Below are 20,208 nucleotides of genomic sequence, written 5' to 3' on the forward strand. Positions count from 1 at the left end.
CGAGCCCCTCTTGGCCCACCTACCCGGAAGCGATGGGAAATGTAGTTGCCGGCGTTTTCTGCGTATTAAGAAACTACAATTCCTGTCAGCCTTTGCGCTCGCCTTTCGTTTTATGCCGTCTCCGCCTCCAATTCCGGGGGGGGGGAGACGGGACATGTAGTTGGCGCGAACGCCTCAGGCGGGACGAGAACTACCCGTCCCAGCAGGCAAGGCGCCAGCGTTCCCTCAAGCGACGCCAGTGTCTTGCCCCGCAGGTCTCTGGGATGCGCAGTTCGCAAAGGCTGCGGGAGGGCAGCGTCGCCGAAGGGCTGCTCCCCGTTCCCTCAACCCACACGAGGGTCGTTTCAGATGGGGACGGGCAGCAGCCGTGTGGGACGCTGCCTCCCCAGGGGACATGAGCCTGTCCCGGGCGCTCCCAGGGGCCGCCCCCGCCCGTCGTCGTCGAAGGGCCAGCCCGGCCGGCGGGGGGGGCGCGGCGGGCGCTGAGGAGAGCGGTCCCGACGCGGGTGTCACCTCACTGGATTTCCCGCCTCCCTAAGGACTGAGCCTCTGGAGTCAGGTGAAGACATGCTCGTTTTGGCTTTTATCTATGCAAAATTGCACCTACCTAGTCCTGGAAAGCATAGGTGCGGAATGACAATACAGTGATGGCACCTGTGTTGGGTCGGTAAACCTCCCAAATGAAGCTCACCTGAGGCGAGAGCAAATGTTTCTGTATGTGTCCAGCTGTAAGTTGACAGGATGCATTAAAAGTTCCAATTCTGGCAATTCTACAGCACACTTTGACTTCTTTATTATAATTGAAAAAAAAAAATTCCAGGTAAGCCAAATTCATTAGGACTTGTCAAATACTGAGGCCTTCGACTGGTAAGACTATTAGAATGTATTAAAAAAAAAAACCAACAAAAAACTAAAACAAACCCAAAAAACATTGCTTGAAGTTAAGTAGGTTTGGAGGAGACAGGGAGGAACAGAGGGGAAATGAGTAGATTTTGGTTAGTAGGCTGCACATGGCTGTGGCAGCTTTTCATCTTGGAATGTTCAGCGTTAAGTGCTTATAACTAAATGAAGTGAGTGCTTGGGAGAAGAGAGTTTCTTGGAATGCTCACATGCGAGGACTGAGTCATCTGCAGCACTATTTATATTGAACACTGTAGAGCAGGTTACAGAGTCGTTTTGAAAGCAGACGGGCTTAGAACTAAAATGTAAAGATCTCCATTCAGTACAAAATCCTGTGCATTTTTGGTTGGAGAACGACACAAACTCCCCTGAAGTGGCATTTACGTAACATAATCCTGACACAAGAACCAGATGGTTTCTGGCTGCACACCAGCAGCAACATGTACGCCCTTGACAAGCAAAAAATTCTACATGGCAGGCAATACATGTGTTAATGGAAAAAAGTGCTGTGTTAATGAAAAATGTGCTTCCAATTGATCACATTCAGGGAAAACACTAGTGTACAGGGCAGCACTTATAAAAGTAAAAAAAGAAAAATCCCCACTGACATCACAGATAATTCATTTTGAAAGAAAAAAATGTAATTCATAACAAAAGGCTATACACCTCTGCTAAGTGGAAGTCTTTCCTTCAAGCACCAAGAGCTTACACTCACCAGAGCCTGAAGAATGAGTTTTAAAGACCTTGTGAAAGTCACTCTCTGGTTATTCTCTGGTGCAGATCTCCTTTCCAGTTTTCAGACACACATTGCTAGGGCTTCTGTTGTTCAAAGTTGAGTATAATTAAGGAAGATTCTCACTTGTGTTACTGTTGTAATATTTAGAATTTTGTTAAACTACAAGTAAAAGTTTCTCAGCTGTGTGTGGCAATCACGTTTCTGTTTAAAAAAAAAAAAAAAAAAGTCATATGCAGTCCCACTGAGGGCTGGAATAGGATATGATCCTTTTTTATCAGGGGAATGGAGAAAGGAGTTTGAAGTAAAGCTACAGGAGTAAGAAATAAGTTTCCGAAGCAGCTAGTATCATAAGGAATACCTCAATATAGGTTTGTTTGGGTTTTTTTTGATTTATGTGGGTTTTTTGTTGTTGTTGTGGTTTTTTTGTTTGTTTGTTTTAAATACTAACTTTTGCCTCTTAGTTGACATTTATTAACCCCTAGGTATCAAATACATTTCTTTTAGTATGGAAACAAGGTAACACCATTTGGAACAAACCAGCTCATGGGTTACTACTGTTGAATAATAGATATCTAAGTCCAGTGGAAACCAAGCTTCATGAATTCTGCTGACAGAGTGGCTTGTTATTGTACACTTTTTACTGTCATTATGAGCATTTAATAGCTCAGGTTTATAATGACTGCAATGCTGTATTGCAAGCTTGTTTTTTGTTTGAGCCTTGACACAGCCTACAAGTCAGGAAAGGCTTAACTGGAGGCAGGTACTAAATTTTCAGAGCAATTAAGACTTACCTTAAGATTACCAGCACACAGAACATGTAGGCAGCAATTCTTACATACACTTTGGCATTCCTTAAAAATGCTTCTTGAAGGTTTTTGAAATGGAGCTTCATTCAGCCAGTTCCTAAAGTCCTAAGTCATACTTTTTTTTTTTTTTTTTTTTTTTTTTTGGGGTGGTGGTGGTGCGAGGAGTGGGGCCAAATATGTGTTTGATCAGAGGGATGTAAGTATGTATTACTGCTGATTTCAGGGAAGAAGAATTACTTGTGTTATCCAACATTCCTTCCTTCCCTGACAGGTACTTATTCCCTAGGTACTTGCTAGGATATAAACAATTAGTCCACAGAATTTCAGAAGATGCCAGATGTCCTTCAGAGTGTACGAACCTGTTTTACAGGCTGTGCCGCACATAGGAATTGTGTAAACTCAAACACTAAATTTTTAACAGGGCTAGTAGTTTGTTTTTCCACTTACGAACAGCTGGTACTCAAAACAAAACCTAAGTGGAATCATGATAATTTTACTGGCAAAATATGTACTGGAATGTAAATGGTCATGTTCTCTTGAGGTTTTAAAGCATTATAAAAGCTTTTCTTGTTTAAATCTCTTTTGCATCAAAATGTTTAGCTCTTCACTTAATAAATATTAAAAAGCTTTTCTTATTGAGAACCACCCATATACATCCATCATCACATCATAACTGACTTAAATTATCAAAGCACTGCTTAGAAAAGAAGAGGCTGGACCACCTCAGGGTTAACATGTCAGGACTGGGGTGCAGAGAAACTGTTTCCCCCCCAATCATGGTTCTACCCATCCTTGCACTGCCTTCTAGCTGTTGTTAGATGCTTTGCTGAGTCAGTCTATCTCAGTAAATTTAGCTACAGAACAATCCACTTTCTTTTTCCTCCTGGGTTACTGAGATGAATCAACTCTTAAGAGGTGTTTAACAAATGCCAGAGCTGGTATAAAGTAAGAATGGGCAACAGGACTTCTTTTTTAGTGAGAGCAAGCTACTCGCATATTAAGCTACCTCAAGGTAGCTTCACCACTAGTTTGCAGCCTGTGATAAGTCAATCCTATAGCAGTGAAATGGAGATCCTCATTCATATGATATTAGGAATAGTATTGTGTACTTTAGTAATAACTTTTATCCAAGGTTTCCACAAGCACCTTACACCCTAGCAGATGTACCAATGAAGTACCAATGTTTAGTTACATGAACTGAAGCAGAAAAAAAAGATATACTTCACTAAAAGGCTTCAAGCAGTTAACAGCTCACCACCAACAGGTAAGCTTATTAAACTCCATAAAATAGCAGCGGTCTAAGGGGGAATGAGAGTGGTTTTAGGGTCCTGGGTTATGAGTGAATTGACTTAGTTTAGCTTGAGATCAGGTAAGTTCCTGAGCTGCTGCAAAATGGGAAAGAAAGCATTTGGCTGAGATTGGGAGGAGCAGGAAAGGAGTAAGACTTCCCTTTCTGGTGTGGCAGCAAGCTGAAATTCAACTGACGCACTGTGAGCCATGCCCTGAAATTTAAAAGTATTCAAATATGTACATTAGTTATGCACTTAAATGAGTAGCCTGTTATTTAGAATTGCTTTGAAGTCAGAATGAGCCTTTAAAAACAAAGCCAAAAGAATAAGTTATTTACCCAGGAGGAAGAAAAGACAAGAGCTACAAGGTAAATTATAAAAAGAAAAATATAGGAAACTTTGCTCAGATATGAAAGTGCCATTCTAGAAGTATAGCTCTTTATCTGAGGCTTATGTGAAAGAACAATCTCCAAAGACATTCTAGAAATTAAGTTTAGCATTACGTAGAAGAAGTGGGTGGAGTTAAATGAGTCCAGAAAGTTTTTTTGGAAAAAGTGAATTAAGGCTGTACCTAAGTACAACTGATAGACCTCTCGAAGGCTGTGTAAGAGTTTTTCTAAATACTTTTCATATTAATGAGGCCTGACACAGAACTGAAAATACTGAACTAGTTTAAGTTTGATTGGGTACCAGGAGATTATAAATTAATATTCATAAACTCTGGCAAATTCTCTTTCCAGGTAGTCTGTGGAGATGTAGCTCAGAACTAGAGAACAAAAAACACACTATGTTTCAGCATGATGGCTTTTTCAAGAGCCAAGTCTATCCTAAGCTTTGCTGGTGTTCGTGGAAGCATAAGTGAGTTATAAAGAGGCTTTTATATTTGCACAAGGCCATGTATAATCCAAACTAAGATATCTTGACCTGGAAACGTCTTTTCACTGATTTGTTTGTTCTAACCCTGCTACTTAATAAATGCTGTTTCTGACCTATTACTCTCCCTCTGCTGGACACTCACATAATTGCTCCATTTGTGTTGTCTTAACATTAATGTATTTTAAGCTATTTGAATGGAAGAGATTAAAATAAAAGTCTCCTTTGGTTTTCCAAATGTTTGAGGTCTCCAGTCTAGAGTTAAAACCTTTCTTTTAGAGCAGAGTTAAAGCTTAGTTAAAGCACGTATTGCAGGCTTCAGAAAGAGCATAAAATTAATTGTTTTTACTTTAGATAGCAAAAGAAATAAATGGACCTATATACCAAAATACCAGTTTATAGTTCTCTGTGTCTATCTCCTTACCTCTCAAATAGTTCATATGCTCAGCTCATTATTTTCCAAGGTAATCATGCATCTCTCACTTTTGCATGTATACAAAACTTTTCTTTCTCTTGCTTGTGTATCTCTAGAAATAAAGAATGAAAGGTCATCCTTTTTACAAGTGCCATCCCCTTTCTTCAGGTTACTTTAATTGGAGGCTCAGAGTTCTCAGCTGTGTGATCTAATGCTTAGTTAGCCTGTTATTTAGGTTTGAGAAATCTGTAAGTTGAGTGCTAGCTAGTTCTTTTTCAAGGTGCCCCTCTTCAAATGCACAGTCACTGCAGTTTACTCCTTAGACAGAATTTCTCCTGTGGTTTTGATACCATGAGGCTCCAGACTGATAAATTAGTAGGGGGAGAATGGTTTAGGTAAGTAGTTTTGCTATCAAAACTGTTTGTTATGTATGGGGTTTTTTGCTATCAAAGTTCAAAATAAACAAAGATGTGTGTTTAGGTGTGCACGTTGTGAAGAATCTATACGTAGTTTATAAACCTTATGACAGTTGAAAATGTTGTAAACAGCAGAAGGATTGCTTAATGTGGAAGGAATGTGCTGAGCAAAGAACACGCATCCAAGGAAGGGAAAAATGAGATCACTTCAATGATATATACAGTGACTGAGTTAGGATTGGAAAGGTTAGAGACAAGAGGGAATCTATTTTGAAGAAAGGCAGAGACTGTGTGGTTCTAGAGATCTGAAAGTCAGGTGTAGGATTGGTGGGAGGAGGCATCATGTCAGTTAAGATACTGAACCAGCTGAAAATAAATCCTGTTAAGTACAATACAGACCTCTGTTCAATTGTTCTTGTGCTTTCATCTTGATTAGTAACATTGTGATTAGAAAATTAACCTGCTGCTTTGTTAGAGTAAATTTGTTTTCACCTGTAAATCTGTTGGATGGGGAGAGTAAATATTACAAGCATAAGATACATAGATTCTCTGGAAGTGATGAATGGAAACAAAGGATAATTTTGCTCCCTGTGACCTGAGACAAATTTGAGAATCTCAGAGGCTGGGATGCTGAGTTGATTGAGCAACAATGATAACTTTTAAGTGCCAGATCCTCAGGAGATTTTCTTCCACTGGCTGTAAGCTAGTATTGTTCTAGCAGGAGACAAGTAACAGAGGGAATTTGCAATTCTGGATACCATCAAATTGTCAGTCTTGTAGCTTGATATAGAGGTAAAAAAAAAGTAGGAAAGGTGGCTAGCATTTAAAGTGGGGCTTACAGTCTAACACAGATGCACAAGGTGAGTCCTCACTAGCAAACAGAGTTCAGTTGTACTTCATATACTTTTTCTAGACTGTTAATAAAGAATGTTTTTGTGAGATAATGAAAATGTTGAACTTAGCACTGAAAATATCAATACAGGGTGTTAATGCAGGGTATGTAACATGCTGTTTATTCACACCCTTTCTTATTGCAATGACTCCCTGACAGGGAGAAGCTCAGAGCTGCTATGTCCACTGTTGGGTTCCATAACATCTCTAGGCCAGATCTCCTGCCTTATACATGTGGTAAGAGTTTTATAACACTTGTGTTTTACATGGTATCTGTCTGTCTCCAGGGAGGTGGGAATACAAAACTAGTTCCATGTGGGATTTTCATGTGCTTTCTTTTCCTCTTCTTAATTCTCCAGAATTCCAGCTGAGGGAGCATTTTGTCCATTAGAGATCCCTTAAGGTTTTAGTTTTGGTAATGACTGAAGCAAAATGGCATTATTGTCATGAAGAAAGAATAACAGTGTCATGGTATTTTTAAAGCTGTTCTTCTATAGCTAGTTAACATGTTCACATTTTTGCAGAAAATAATGACTTCATTATTGTGAGAATGAAATAGTGAGCTAATTTCTAAATAGGACTAATTACTCCAGAATTATTCTGTGACAGTATTTTTATTCCAGAGAAGGCAATTTGCATGGGGAATTATTCCAGAATAGGGATGGCTAAATCAATTACAATTTCCCTTCTGTCTTGAGAGAGAGCACATATTGGTACTGTGATGTTGTACATGGGAATTTGAAATAAAGTAATTGCGTGTTACCTAAACTTGTCCACAAACACTTGAATAGCTAGAGGATTTGGTTAAAATTATCAGAAGAAAAATTCTTGTTAGACTTTAGTGTATGCCAAGCACTTTACATCATTCATAGGTGTTCATGCATTTATTTTTGTTCTAACTCCATTACTCCTGTTGGCATTATACCACTGATTAGTTTTAGTTTGTTTTGTCCATCTGCAAAGTCACTAAAATAGTACTATGTGGGAGATTATTTTTCCAACACAAAATGTAAGTGCTTACATGAAAAAATGAAGAAAAAAATTAAGTTTACATTCTGTAAAAACTATTGCACCAACATAAAAATGTCACTGGCATTCTAATAAGTATTAGCTTAATCCAAACTTGCTTGCACAATTATTGTTTTATGCATTGTCTTTAGTAGTTACATAACTATGTTGGCACATGTGGAACGTCAAGACAAATGAAAAGGTATCTTTCCCCAGAGGGTTTATTAACACTGCTTTTCTGTGCTATGCACTTAATCTTTTCCATAACTTGGTTCCTATCTAAGTAAACTTTGAACGTAGTAACGGATACAGGAGTTGTCTGAGATTTAGTTGACAATGTTTATACTATTGTTATTTTAATTACTATTTTTAAGGAACATTTTTCTCTTCAGTTGTTTTCTTCTTTAATCTTTTTTGGAAATACCAGATGTGGCAACAGCAACATCACTCTTTTCAAAGCAGTGGTCTAATTAAAGTGTGCTGAACCAAACAGGCAAAATGCACATTGTTCTTGATTTAGCACTGTGCCCAAACGACATTAAACAATATTGTGTCTAGAAAGAGCATTGTTCTGTGCAGCTTGTAAAAGTTAATGAACACGGTGAATCCTTTACTAACCCCTTCCTTTTGTTTATTAGCAGTGTGTACCCCATTCCTAGAACAACTTATCTCCTCCCAGCCATACAGTTGAAGCATATGCTTAACAAAATATAGATTTCTGAAAATAACTGTTTCGGAAAGTTTTAACGCTTTTTTAGGAGGTAACTGTCTGTAAGACTGCTGTTCCTTGAAGTGCAGTAACTTTTGGGAGGAAAAAATGGTGGGTTTTTTTCTATGTACATTGATCCCTCAGATTTTTAGGATTGTTGTGATGAGGTGATTTATAAGGGATTTTTTTTCTTTGGATTTTTTTTCTGTAAATAGCTTTAGAGAATTGGAGAGGACTCAGATCAAGCCTGTACTATAAGGCTTGACGGCGTAGGTCAGTTGCCTTAGTGAGTGGAACAAAAAAAATTACATGTGCTACCCAGAAGAGCTGTGCCAGCACAAAACGACAATGTAGAAGCAACTATACAGCCAGAAGAATTCCTTTGTCAGCCTAGCTAATGTTGTTTGTGAAGGGAATGTAATAGGCCTAGCAGAAAACCCTCTTTCTCTTGGTAAGTGCTATGTAATTATGCCAGCAGAATTTCTGAAGTACAGTCAGGCAAAAAAGCTGGCACAAGCATGAACAGAGAAACCCCAAAGCAGTGTCAGAACAAAGCTTTGTTGTTGAAGTTATGTGTGGTAAATAGACCTTAATCTACTGTTCTGTGAAAGATGAATTTCAATCTTTATGTTTAATTATTGCCATAATAGTATTACTTTCTTCGTTTTTTCCATTCAGAGTTTTCGTTTTATTATTTCAGTGTTGAAACCCACAATAGCTTTTTTCAAATTAAATAGTGAAAGATAAAATTCTCCTTACCTTTTTCAGGTGACTAATTTCTGTCACATAAGTAATACCAATTTAACACATGTTAAAAACGGTCACTGACAAGGATTTCTGGAAGTCTTAGGCTTCTGCAGATGTTTAAGGAAACGAAGAGTCAAATTTGGGTTCATGTCAGGAAATGCTCTGGCTGGATGCTCAGTGCTTGGTATGCTTGTATTCTGCCAAAGTGGCATGTAACTCTAGGTCTTCTGCTCACATGATAGAAGGTTGTAAACCTAGAGTGTGTGTGTGTGTGTACAGCTCCAAAATACTACGTCTTGGTCTGTGCTGTTACCTACCTGTACTCCCTTCACCAGTAAAAATTACTCGATTTCTTGAAATCCTGTTCAGTAGTTTGATACCCTAATAGAATTGACAGTATGCTAAAATTATTATTCTAAACAACAAATAGATGTTTTACTGCTTCCACATGTAGATTTGAAGTTCAGAGAGGAGTTGTCAGTGGTTGATAATCATAATAGGAGAGCAAAGAAGTATATTTCACACTGGTCTTTATAAATTGTCCCTGGGTGTCACTCTTGAGTCAGACTGAAACACTTTAGAAGCAAATCTGAGAATTGTTTTTCATTTTCTTCTTTCTGTTGTTTCCGCAGTTGACACTTTTCTTCTTAAATTTATTTCCCATTACTCTGCATAATGATGTCAACTCCAGCAGGCCAGCTTAACTTGTCTGACTTATATTATTCTTAGAGGATATCTTGGGGAGTTTTTGAACTTAAGTTACAGTAATGTAACAGCAGAAATACCTCCCTGGCAACACTTTCTGGATTTACAGTTAAATGACCGATTACTATATTGATAAATCCTTTCTTATTTTGTACAACTCTACTAATTTCTGTCAGCCTTTTGGAGCAAAATCAAGTGACGAGGAGAAAGCATTTGTTAGTATCAACATGTAATTCTATGCGGAAAGCCAATGCAAGCCCTGTAAATCCCATAACTGAGAAAAAGCTGAAATGTAACTTCACTGTTAAATAAGCTATATATTTATTATTCCCTAAAGGTAAGTATCGCTGTAGGAGAACCATCAGTATATCCAGTCATCTCAGACATATTTTTTTTGTGTGTGTGCACAGCCTACATATAACAAAATAGTGTGCTGCTTAGAGGATTTAATATGTATTATACAAGGCAGTGGATAAATTATTAGCATAACATAACTACAGTTTCTAAGTAACAATATCCTTATCTTAATGTCACTTAATACACTTATTCTTAGTGCTTCTGGTTTTTGTTTCATTCGTTGGCTGAATCCAAGATTCTACTTTATAAACAGCTTCTGAATTCAGGCATTACATCTCACATTAAAGCCAGTTGGTATAGTACACTTATCCCAATAAAGTGCTAAAAGTTTTTTTATTTTTAACTCCCTCCTATCAAAATTACTCAAAAATGAAGGTTGCACAACAATCTTGTTAAGATAGAAGATGTCTTCCTTACTCCTGTAGCACATCATTTCCCTAAATCTGTTTTATTGCAAGTGCCATCACCCATCTACATAATAACTATCAAATAAATTTCCTGCACACTGCACCAAATAATCCTCTGTTGAATGAGTTCGCTTTTATCTGGCACAGTTTGACACTTGTTTTTGAGAGTGAACAACACAGTGTTTTACTGAATTGAGAAACAGTTATGTTGGATTAATTTCTGCTTTAAGAATAAATATTTGTAGTATGCTTTTTAGAGGCATGGGCAGATAAGAAATGGTCCTCCAAAATGGAATTTCAAAACTGCTATATAGATACTTGTCTTCAGAAGTTCTGGGGAATCTCATGTAGTCAGTGAAAACAGCAGGTGAACCACAGGACATAGATTTTGAAATAATGTGTGCTTTAGATGTGTAGCAAGGTCTGTCACTGGGAATTACTGCTTATCAAGATCTTCTGATTATATGCCTGCTTTCAGACCCTTTGGAAGTAGGACTTCTGAATGTTAGGATGTGCAGAAAACAAAGGCAACAGGCCCTGACAACTGTAATTCCTCATAGTTTTTCTACCATTTGTCACCTCTGTTTCATCATTACATACATCAATAAAACTATATATAGCTAAGGAGAAAAGACTGACTTTTATGGTGGTTGTTTATATGAATGACACATTCGAGACCCTTTACTATCATTGCTCCCCAGTTTGCTATGTGTGAAAAATGCATTGCTTAATAATCAAGGATTTGTGTTTTGGGGCACATCTATCAAAAAAAAAGTAATTTATCTCTAATGGCGGAAAGCTTTGGGAAGTAGTAGTCCAACTGTAGGAGGAAAATAATTGCTGTAAGAGACAGCAGTATTCTCCAGAGCTCTGATGAAATGAGCTGTATTTAGCCTTTTACTTGAGGGGAGGTTTCCGAGAGTTTGAAAAAATGAGACTTCTTTGTATTTACTTCTGTGTCTTATAATAAATGTGTTTGAAGTCTAACTAGCCACATAGGAAAACTGTTTCTGGCCCACTGGTTATAAAGAGTGTAGACATATCTGCCACAATATCTTATGATTCCATATACATGATATCTAATAATTAGACATAAATTAATTTCTACTCTACTTAAGAGTTTGACAAGACTTTTAAAATGAAGACATTGGTGCATTAGTTCACCAAATTTGTACTTCTGTGGTGGACTTGGTTTCACATCCCCACTAGGTAATCAGCTGTTTATCTTCCTTTCTGTTCTGTTTCTGGCCTTTTCCCCAGGCCCTAGGGAGTAAAGCTCTATGAACTGACTGGATTAACAAATTAAAGCTGCTTGCCATGTGGTCAGGTAAGTCCTAGAGCCTTTCCTTGAGCTTCAGAGCGAAGAGCAGGACTATCCCTTTCACTAACACCAAGACATTTAATCAGCTTAGCTGTATATAATCTAACCACATCTTTGGTGACCTACAGACCAGTCTTACTAATTAGACATGAATCATCTTCGTGCCAAAATAGGCTGATTTAGAATATATCTCATTACATTTGAGTGACAAAATATTTTAGGAATCACAATATTAACACTTCTGCATATCATACAACAGATGTATTAAAGTACAATAACACCAAGCTGTTTTGGGGAGAGAGGTATTTTGGGTACACAGGAAAAGCCATTTCCAGTAAGTAAAAACAGATGCACTTCTTCTGGACTAGGAAAACAGAGGAAAGAGTTTCATAGCAAAAAGTAAAGTAATTGTGAAGACTCTAATAATACTACCTGTGGTAGGAGTTACATCCTGTAGTTCATTCCATTGTTAATTGTCTCACAAAGTAATGTCAAGTCTTACACTCCTCTCTAATATTTTTCCCAGAAGTCCTATATTTGGGTTACATCTACTGGGAAGCATCTCTGCCTCCAGGTGAAGCTACTTGTGTAGCGTCAATAGATCATCTTAAAATTATGTTCCACATAACAGCACTGAGTTAACAGTATGTCTTGAGAATCTCTGGTTGTTTTTTTTTTTATTGTTATTATCTGGTCTATGCAATTTCTTCCAAACTACTGTCAGTGTCGCTCTGTCAACATGTGCAGAGGGTTATGGAAAGGGGAAGAATGTGCATTGGCTGGAGGACATAAAACTGTATGAAGTTACCATTGTCTACTTGCTTCCATTACCCCTCTGAACTTCTTTGTATTACCAGCGACACCCTCAGTAAGAGTGGCAGCTATGGGTTCTTTTTACATAACACATCAAGACTTTGGTTACTTTTCCACAAATGTTCTTAATCTGCTTGAGAAAGCAGTGTTGATTTAATCACATAAGCTTCAAACTTAGAAATAGAATGTGTATCTTACACATCACTGAAATGGTATTCCTTTTTTTTTTTTTCTTTTTTTTTTCTTCTTCTTTTTCCAGATTGTCCAGACAGATGCTATGATCTGGAAGGGAAAACTTAGGTCCACATCATGAACTTATAACTCTTTGTTTCATTAGACCATTCTAAACAGATTCAGACCAGTCCAGTCTACCTTAGACTTATGTGAGTTATTTAAGACAGTTGTTTGAAAAATTCTTGAGCCATCTGGTTTTCTAGGAAAGATTTATCACACCTATTGCATAATAGTATCTTTTGGAATGTATCTCACTTTTAAATTATCAATGATGTATTTTTCTTTGCATTAGTAGAGCACAGAAGCCTGAAGTTTGATTTCAGACTTCCTTTTGAACCTCAGAAGAATCTGAACTATAAAACTGGTCATCTTTCCAGAAGGTTCTTTAAGGGTGTCTCTTTACATTTCAGAAATGAAATTTGTAAGTTTCAGGGATGAAATCATGTCTGCATTAACTGTACCAGAGAAAGTATTCTTACTGTTGAGCGTTAATTTAAATGGTTGTTGTGTTGACGATTTCACTACATTTTCCCTGGAATTTAGAAATCCTATTTGGGTATAGCAATGGTGGGCATAGAGAAGCAATGTTATAAGCAGTGTGTATACTCATTCTAGACATATTTTATTATTTCTTTTGTTGCTTTTAGATCAACATTTCTCTCTTTAAGTCCATTCTTCACAGTTTTTATGAATAGTACCATATCATAACAAATACGTATCAGTTGTAGGATACATTGCGGTAATAAGTAGAGCAGGAGTGCATAACGAAGTTCAACAAAGACAAATGTAAGGTCTTGCACCTGGGAAAACATAATCCAGGAGTGCAGCACAGGCTGGGATCTACTTGTCTGGGAAGTAGCTCTATGGAAAGGGACCTGGTGGTCCTGGCAGACAGCAAGCTCAGTATGAGTGAACAGTGAGCTGCTGCAGCAAATCAAGCCAACTGGATGCTGGGTTGCATGAACAAGGGCATCACCAGCAGAGATAAAGTCATTGTCCCACTCTACTCAGCGCTTGTCAGGCCACATCTGGAATACTGTGTTCAGGTTTGGTCCCCGCTATACAAAAAATATGTGGACAGGCTGGAGGGGGTCCAGAGAAGGGCCACAAAGGTAATCAAAGGACTGCGAAGCCTGCTACATAAGGAAAGGCTGAGAGAACTGGGTTTGTTCAGCCCTGAGAAAAGAAGGCTTAGGGGAGACCTTATCACCACGTTCCAGTATTTAAGGGGTGGCTACAAAGAAGATGGAGACTCCCTTTTTAGAGGGAGTCACATAGAAAAGATGAGGGGCAATGGGTACAAGTTACTCCTGGGGAGATTCTAATTGGACACCAGAGGAAGATTTTTCACAATGAGAACAATCAGCCATCGTAATAATCTCCCCAGGGAAGTGGTGGATTCCCCAACATTGGACACTTTTAAGACTCGGCTGGACAGGGTGCTGGGCTATCTTGTCTAGACCATGCTTTTGCCAAGAAAGGTTGGGCCAGATGATCGTTGAGGTCCCTTCCAACCTGGTATTCTATGATTCTATTGACTCATACTTTGCATGGGTTTAATAATTTTCATTGAAAGGACTTAGCGAATTTTAATAAAATTACTTTGTAGTGTTCCTGTGAAATAGATAAATATTACCCATGCAGGTATGCAGGAAAGTTAGACTAACATTTTCCAAGAAAAGCTACCTCCTTCAGTCAATAGATACCTTGTAAGTATCTGTGTGTGTTTTTTGTTTAAGGCCTGTTTTTTTTGAAAACAGTAAAATAACTACATGCATTGACTTCTGGAGTGCTAAGCATTGTTTTTTACTCGTTGGTCAGTGATACAGAATGTGGGTGCATATGGGAAGAGTCAGACACATCTCAATAGAATCCCTCTTCCATTAAAAAAATTCTGAGGAAGACCTGAAGTGGCACATAAAGGTGTTCTGTTTAACAGAACCTATCGCTAGCAAGCATTTCAATGTTTCTTTCTTCATGGTAACAACACTGAACTTTAAGGAGTTTATCAATTATCATTGTTCAAGCTTAGGATTATCTGTGTTGCCTACTTGGGATTTCTACACACTATTTAACAACAGCATTTTGCTATCTCCCAGCAAAAATACTCACCACTGTCAAGCTGAACTTCTTTCTCCTCTTTGTGAAGCTGTGAATTGACACCAACATGCTATAAACCTACCTATTTAGCAAAACTACTTTGCTGAAGAAGGTGTTTGAAATAAACTCAGTCAAAAGTGAAAATAAAAAAAAAATGTCATTATTGTACATAAAAAATGAGGCAAGAAAACTGTAATAAAAGCAGCTGAAACAAAGACAGTCCTCCCCCACACCCCTAGTAGAACTGGTGAAAGAAGTGTGAAACTGATTAAAGAACTGGTTCATTCATCTGTTAGAGTGCACATGTGATTTCCCTAGACTACTAAAATAATGTTAGAAGCATTCAGCAGCTGTGATATAGTCTGAAAGTTTTGGAATTTGAGAGCTGTCAATTTCATAAGGAATTTTACTACAGTAAAGACTGTACCAATTCTGCAGGTGTATAGTGTTGGAACCAGCTGCAGAAAACAATTATAGAATTAGTCAGCTGGTTCCTTTCTAAAAGAATAAGGGGTCTTAGTACAAGTTACAGATATGAATATAAGAATGCAAGAACAATGAAAGTTGCGGCACAGGAAAATATTCTGTTTAAGTAAAATTAGAGAGCATTTCACTGAACTCAGTGGAATTATTGATAAAAGATTAAAGCATTGGACCCAGCTTGTCTGTCCTGAAATTCACGTCTTGCACCTGTGGATACCATGAAGATACTTTCACGAATATCTGTCTTCTCATCACAGCTGAGAATGTGATTGCCTTCTCCATGATTGAAAAGGTTAAACAGCATCTTAAAAGCAAAACCTCAAATCGCTCTATGCATAAGCTAGCAAATGGTGCTTCATCAGAAATAGGAATTATATTCTAGTGATAACTTAGGTTTTTTCCCCTAAAGTGTGAATGTGTGAAGCAAGTCAGAACCAGTTTTATGACTTCAGTACGAGCATTGACTTCCCGGTGAAATTTTTGGCATCGCCCAGGGTCTGTATCCATATTTTCTTTTGTCACGCCTAAATCAGATTTTGTCAATTCCTGTTTATCCACTAATCTTGAATAGGGAGAAAAGCCCATAATAGAAAGCCTACAGCTGTGCACCTGGCCTATAGAAACAAGTGCAGAAGCCACAATAAGCAGTTCCATCTGCTAGAGACTAGAATACAGATTGCTTTGTTAGACTATTCCACTAAAAACAGTTTGTGTATTCCCACATGTTGCATTTCTTGGGAAAATAAGTCTCACATATAGTAATGTAGTATGAAATTACAATTCCTTATACAATATTTTTCTTTTCTCTTTCTGTTGCCAAAAAGCCAATTAACTTAATTGTCAAGGAGAAATTTAACTATAAATAAGCCTGTAATTCTAATCTGTCTGTGGCAGTGATACTGGATAAAGGCTGTTATTGCAACTTGCTAGATATTACTGGTTAACTTTGTATTTAAAATAAATTCTATTAGATTAAAAAGTCAAGATACAAGTAAGCTGTGTGAATTATTTTCATTGTGGCAGTCTGTTATCAAAGCTTTTTTTACCTGGGAGAAGACCAAATGCATTTTCGGAAATGTTACACTCACTGCATATACACAGATAAATCTATGCATGCTCAGTGTGCCCCGTCACCAGGCTGGCAAGGAGGTGTCGTATACACTCTACCACAAGAATGAAATCTATGGCCCACCTCTTTTTCCATGCTGCGTACCGCAGTTTTAGTACAGTGACAGTTTTGCATTATGGAAAAATAAGGGGGAAAATGCAGATAATGCCTTGAATCAAAATTGTAAAATATTCATATAGCTCTTCTTTCAGTATTAAAACATAACCTTATTAAATTTTTCATATAGCTATGGTTATAAGCAAAAAACCAAAAAATGAACAAAGTGAAAAAGCTGACCAAAACCTAATAGACTAGATAAGTGAGGCTAATTTGGAATCAAGGAGCAATATACGAGTGGATGAATCTCTAGATTTTATCTTTCCATTATAACTGAAGGTCTTAGATGTATTTTGTACAACACAATTATGAAGTAACTGCTCAACTTGTACTTTAACAGTAACTCACTTAAAAGCAGAAAACCATTCATTTACAAAAAGTAATTCTTTCATCACCTATGTGTTCTAAATATTATTGTCCATCCAGGGAAACAGGTATGAAGGAAGTTGTCTGAAGTTGCAGAATGAGTCAGTGGCAAACCTAGAAACTGAATTGGTCATATCTTCTTACTGCTATGCCTCCTGCCTCTATTTTTTTCATCTTTGCTCCTTGGACTGGAACAAAAATAACAAAATTAAGCATTGCATAGTTTGCATATTACAGGAAAACATAATTACTATGGCCCATCACCATGAAAAAACCCAAAAAATTCTGAAGACAAGAACAATTGTTATGAACTCCTGTTTGGAGATCATCTTGCTTTTCTACAGTTTGTAATGTTTAGCACCTGTTCAAGAACTGTCTTCTATAAATAACTGTTTTCTGTTTCAGGCAAAATTTACATTGAAAATTATCTTGGTGCAGCTGTTCCGTTTTTCTACAATTGTGAATTGCCAAAAAAGGAACAGTAATTCCTTGGGGGCCTCAGAGTTAAATCCTTTTTATTTAACATGATACTATGTAGTGGAGCTGTGATCAAAGTCCAACTATTATTGCTAGCTGTTCTTAGATTTGCTAAAACTGAGAACTGAAAAGCCCTTTGTAGATGATCCTCACTCTTTTACAATTTCTGTGGCTTTCCAGTTCCATAATTACTGGCCCTGATGGCACACTGCCCCAAAAATGAATACTTTGATAATTTGCTGCTCTCTTGTAAGCCTTGTCATCTTCGATGTTCTAGTACACCGCCGCCTGCATGTGAAAACTACTGTGATAAGAGTAAGTAATATTTCTGCAATACTTTGTGGCTATGCTGGGCATTTTCATGTTGTAATTGTAAACATAAAACCCTAAAGAAATCTAAAACCTGGAAAGAGTTTATCAGGATAATATATGGGCTCAAAAATATTAAAGTAGTATGCACTGTGTCCTATATGAGTATGTGTGTTAAGAAGAATAAATTTTTAAAGCTCTCGAGCTTTATTTGAGCTGCCACTCAATAGAAACAGAAATTGCTCCTTTGATATAGAAAAAGTTTTATGTGTTGGACATGTTTAGTGTTCATTCGTTATTGTTTACAATTAATTTAATGCATCTCTTTCATAAGGTGCTGATTCAAGTGGAGTTGTTTGGACTTGTTTGATCTTAGGAGTAATTTTAATGTTCACCCTGTTCACCTTAATGGTCTTGTTTAAATGGAAGCACCTGAAGCAACTAAAACAAAACCTGAAAACCACAGGTGAATAAATAAGATTCTTTATCAAATAATTTTAGATCATTGTACATTTTAACTACTGTTACCATGTATAAATTTTGCATATAATTTATATTCCAGATTCAGATAACTGTCGGATTGTTTTGTATTCCTGAAATAGTCTCAATAAAGTTATTAAAGTTATTAGGGAATAAAATACCAGATGATAACTTGTAAAAGCAGCAGTCTCTCTTTGTTGGTTCTGGCTGATGTCAGGATTGTTTTGTTGCATATTCATACCTGGCTTGCTTGCTGGTGTTTGAGAAATCATTTATGAACCCTCAGTAGCAAAAGATCTTCATAAGGATTTCATCCTCTTCTCACTGAATGCTAAAGGAATTCTACCCAGGTAGAGGATACACATTCAATACTAGGTTTCCATCTTATAAGATATTAAATAGTTTTACTTAATATTCTAGCCTGTGAGAAGCCTATATGGTATATTTTGGGAAGGTGAAAATAATTGAGTTATTTTTACATTTTACAAACACTAATATCTGGAGCATTCAGCCAATAAATAATAACTGATTAGAAAATATGTGTTAGATTGCTTAAATGCTTATCCTGAAGTGTAGGGGGTATATTGTCATAGAACAAAAGATTATCATATGTAACTACATCTTAAAACTTTCACTATATCTTAAAACTTTCACTAAGGTTAGGAACATAGTTGGAACATAATGAAGTTTGGATCTTTAATAACTGTATGTCTGGAATAGCATGATATATGTACTAAATTAACTTCTGTATATTTACAGACTCTTCTGTGGAGCCGAGTAACATTCTCAAGGCTAACACTGAAAGCAGTGTGAATACAGAAGGAATTAGACACTCACTTCAAAGTGAAACATTAATGTATTCAGTGGAAGAATGCACTTGCAGTGACTGTGGCCTGGTAAAACCTGAGACTGGCTGTGAAACTTCATTTCCATTACCAGCTACAGAAGAAGGAGCAACTGTTCTAGTTACCACAAAATCTTTTGATTATTGCAACTATATTCTGGGTGCTGGGTGACTATGAGAGAAGTATGTTTTTACTGCATAATAATAAATGAGTTATTCCAGTATAGCTATTAATCTAAATACTTGCAGTCAGTGGAGAAGGCTAGTACGTCCTTATAGATCTTACATTGTGCTTTCATTAATATTGTTATATTATTTCTAATTCTAGTGTTTCTTTGGTCAAATATTTCTACATTATTCTCAGGTACTAGACTAGATATTGGAATTCTTAATTTCTGAAAGTCCCTATGTAGGGTGGCTTTTTCTGCCTTTAGAGATTGTATCTATTTATGCCAGATATATACAAACCCATCAATAAACAAGTTTGCAAGTATATCTTTTATGTTAAACTCAGATCTTATGCCAAAAATTGCTTGATGATACACAAGGAATGTTCCAAGAGGCAGAAATGAAGACCCACATTACATCCCCAGTCTTGTAAAGAATAATTTCAAATAGTCCCCATGATGCTTGAAATAGGAATATTCTAATGATGAATACCTTTGTAGACTATGGAGTCATGCCCAGTTCAGATAGTATCTCAGGGTCACGCCAAGAGAGGTTGTGGTGCTATGGAACACCATACCTGCAATCCCTATGTATTTCCTGACGGTGCAGACTTTAAGTGCCAAATGTTTTTCAGACTGTATTCTATAAAGACTTCTATTTTACTATTTACTTACCCTTGTCATAGGTACAAGGACTGCTAATTGGATATAGTCATGCTAGGATACTGTGTGTCCTAAAATTAGGAATATACTTTTGTCACCTTGCCTCCAAAGCATTAATGTTATTTACCTAATATTAGGCCAGTTTTATTCCTGGAAAACTGCAACAACAACAGAAGCAACAACAATCTTTTTATTTGTAGATAGCTTTCTATTTTGGGTTCTTGGATGAATGAAAATGTTTGAAGACTAGTAAATTATTGCACAAAATCTATGAACGATCACTATTACAGCATCTTTAGGAGGCTGCCCACAAAGTCTGGTCCAGTTATTAGTCAGCTGTGTAGGTCTGGCCATGTGCATAGCCCAAACCCCTGAAATAGGTCTACAGAGCTATTAAATGTATTATTATTATTACTTTATCTAGGAACTCTTAAAAAAAAGATTACTCTTTTACTCCACACAGCGTG

At 37.1% G+C, this 20,208-nt stretch overlaps 1 protein-coding gene across 4 annotated transcripts; it reads left to right on the forward strand.

The window, feature by feature from the left end:
• Positions 1 to 264: 264 nt before the first annotated feature.
• TNFRSF17 (TNF receptor superfamily member 17) lies at positions 265 to 19,404 on the forward strand. Of its 4 annotated transcripts, XM_030002325.2 has the most exons (7): positions 265 to 559; positions 6,487 to 6,563; positions 11,520 to 11,586; positions 12,653 to 12,776; positions 17,459 to 17,593; positions 17,922 to 18,053; positions 18,827 to 19,404. In XM_030002325.2, exons 5-7 carry the CDS (start codon positions 17,479 to 17,481, stop codon positions 19,081 to 19,083), a joined length of 504 nt encoding a protein of 167 aa, XP_029858185.1. In that variant the 5' UTR covers positions 265 to 559; positions 6,487 to 6,563; positions 11,520 to 11,586; positions 12,653 to 12,776; positions 17,459 to 17,478; the 3' UTR covers positions 19,084 to 19,404. The 4 variants fall into 4 exon arrangements, with proteins under 4 accessions (XP_029858185.1, XP_029858186.1, XP_029858188.1 ...); XM_030002326.2 differs by lacking the exons at positions 11,520 to 11,586; positions 12,653 to 12,776; XM_030002328.2 differs by lacking the exons at positions 11,520 to 11,586; positions 12,653 to 12,776 and having other exon boundaries at positions 17,556 to 17,593.
• Positions 19,405 to 20,208: the final 804 nt, after the last annotated feature.

Source organism: Aquila chrysaetos, chromosome 25, assembly GCF_900496995.4.
Source record: "Aquila chrysaetos chrysaetos chromosome 25, bAquChr1.4, whole genome shotgun sequence".
NCBI lineage: Eukaryota > Metazoa > Chordata > Aves > Accipitriformes > Accipitridae > Aquila > Aquila chrysaetos.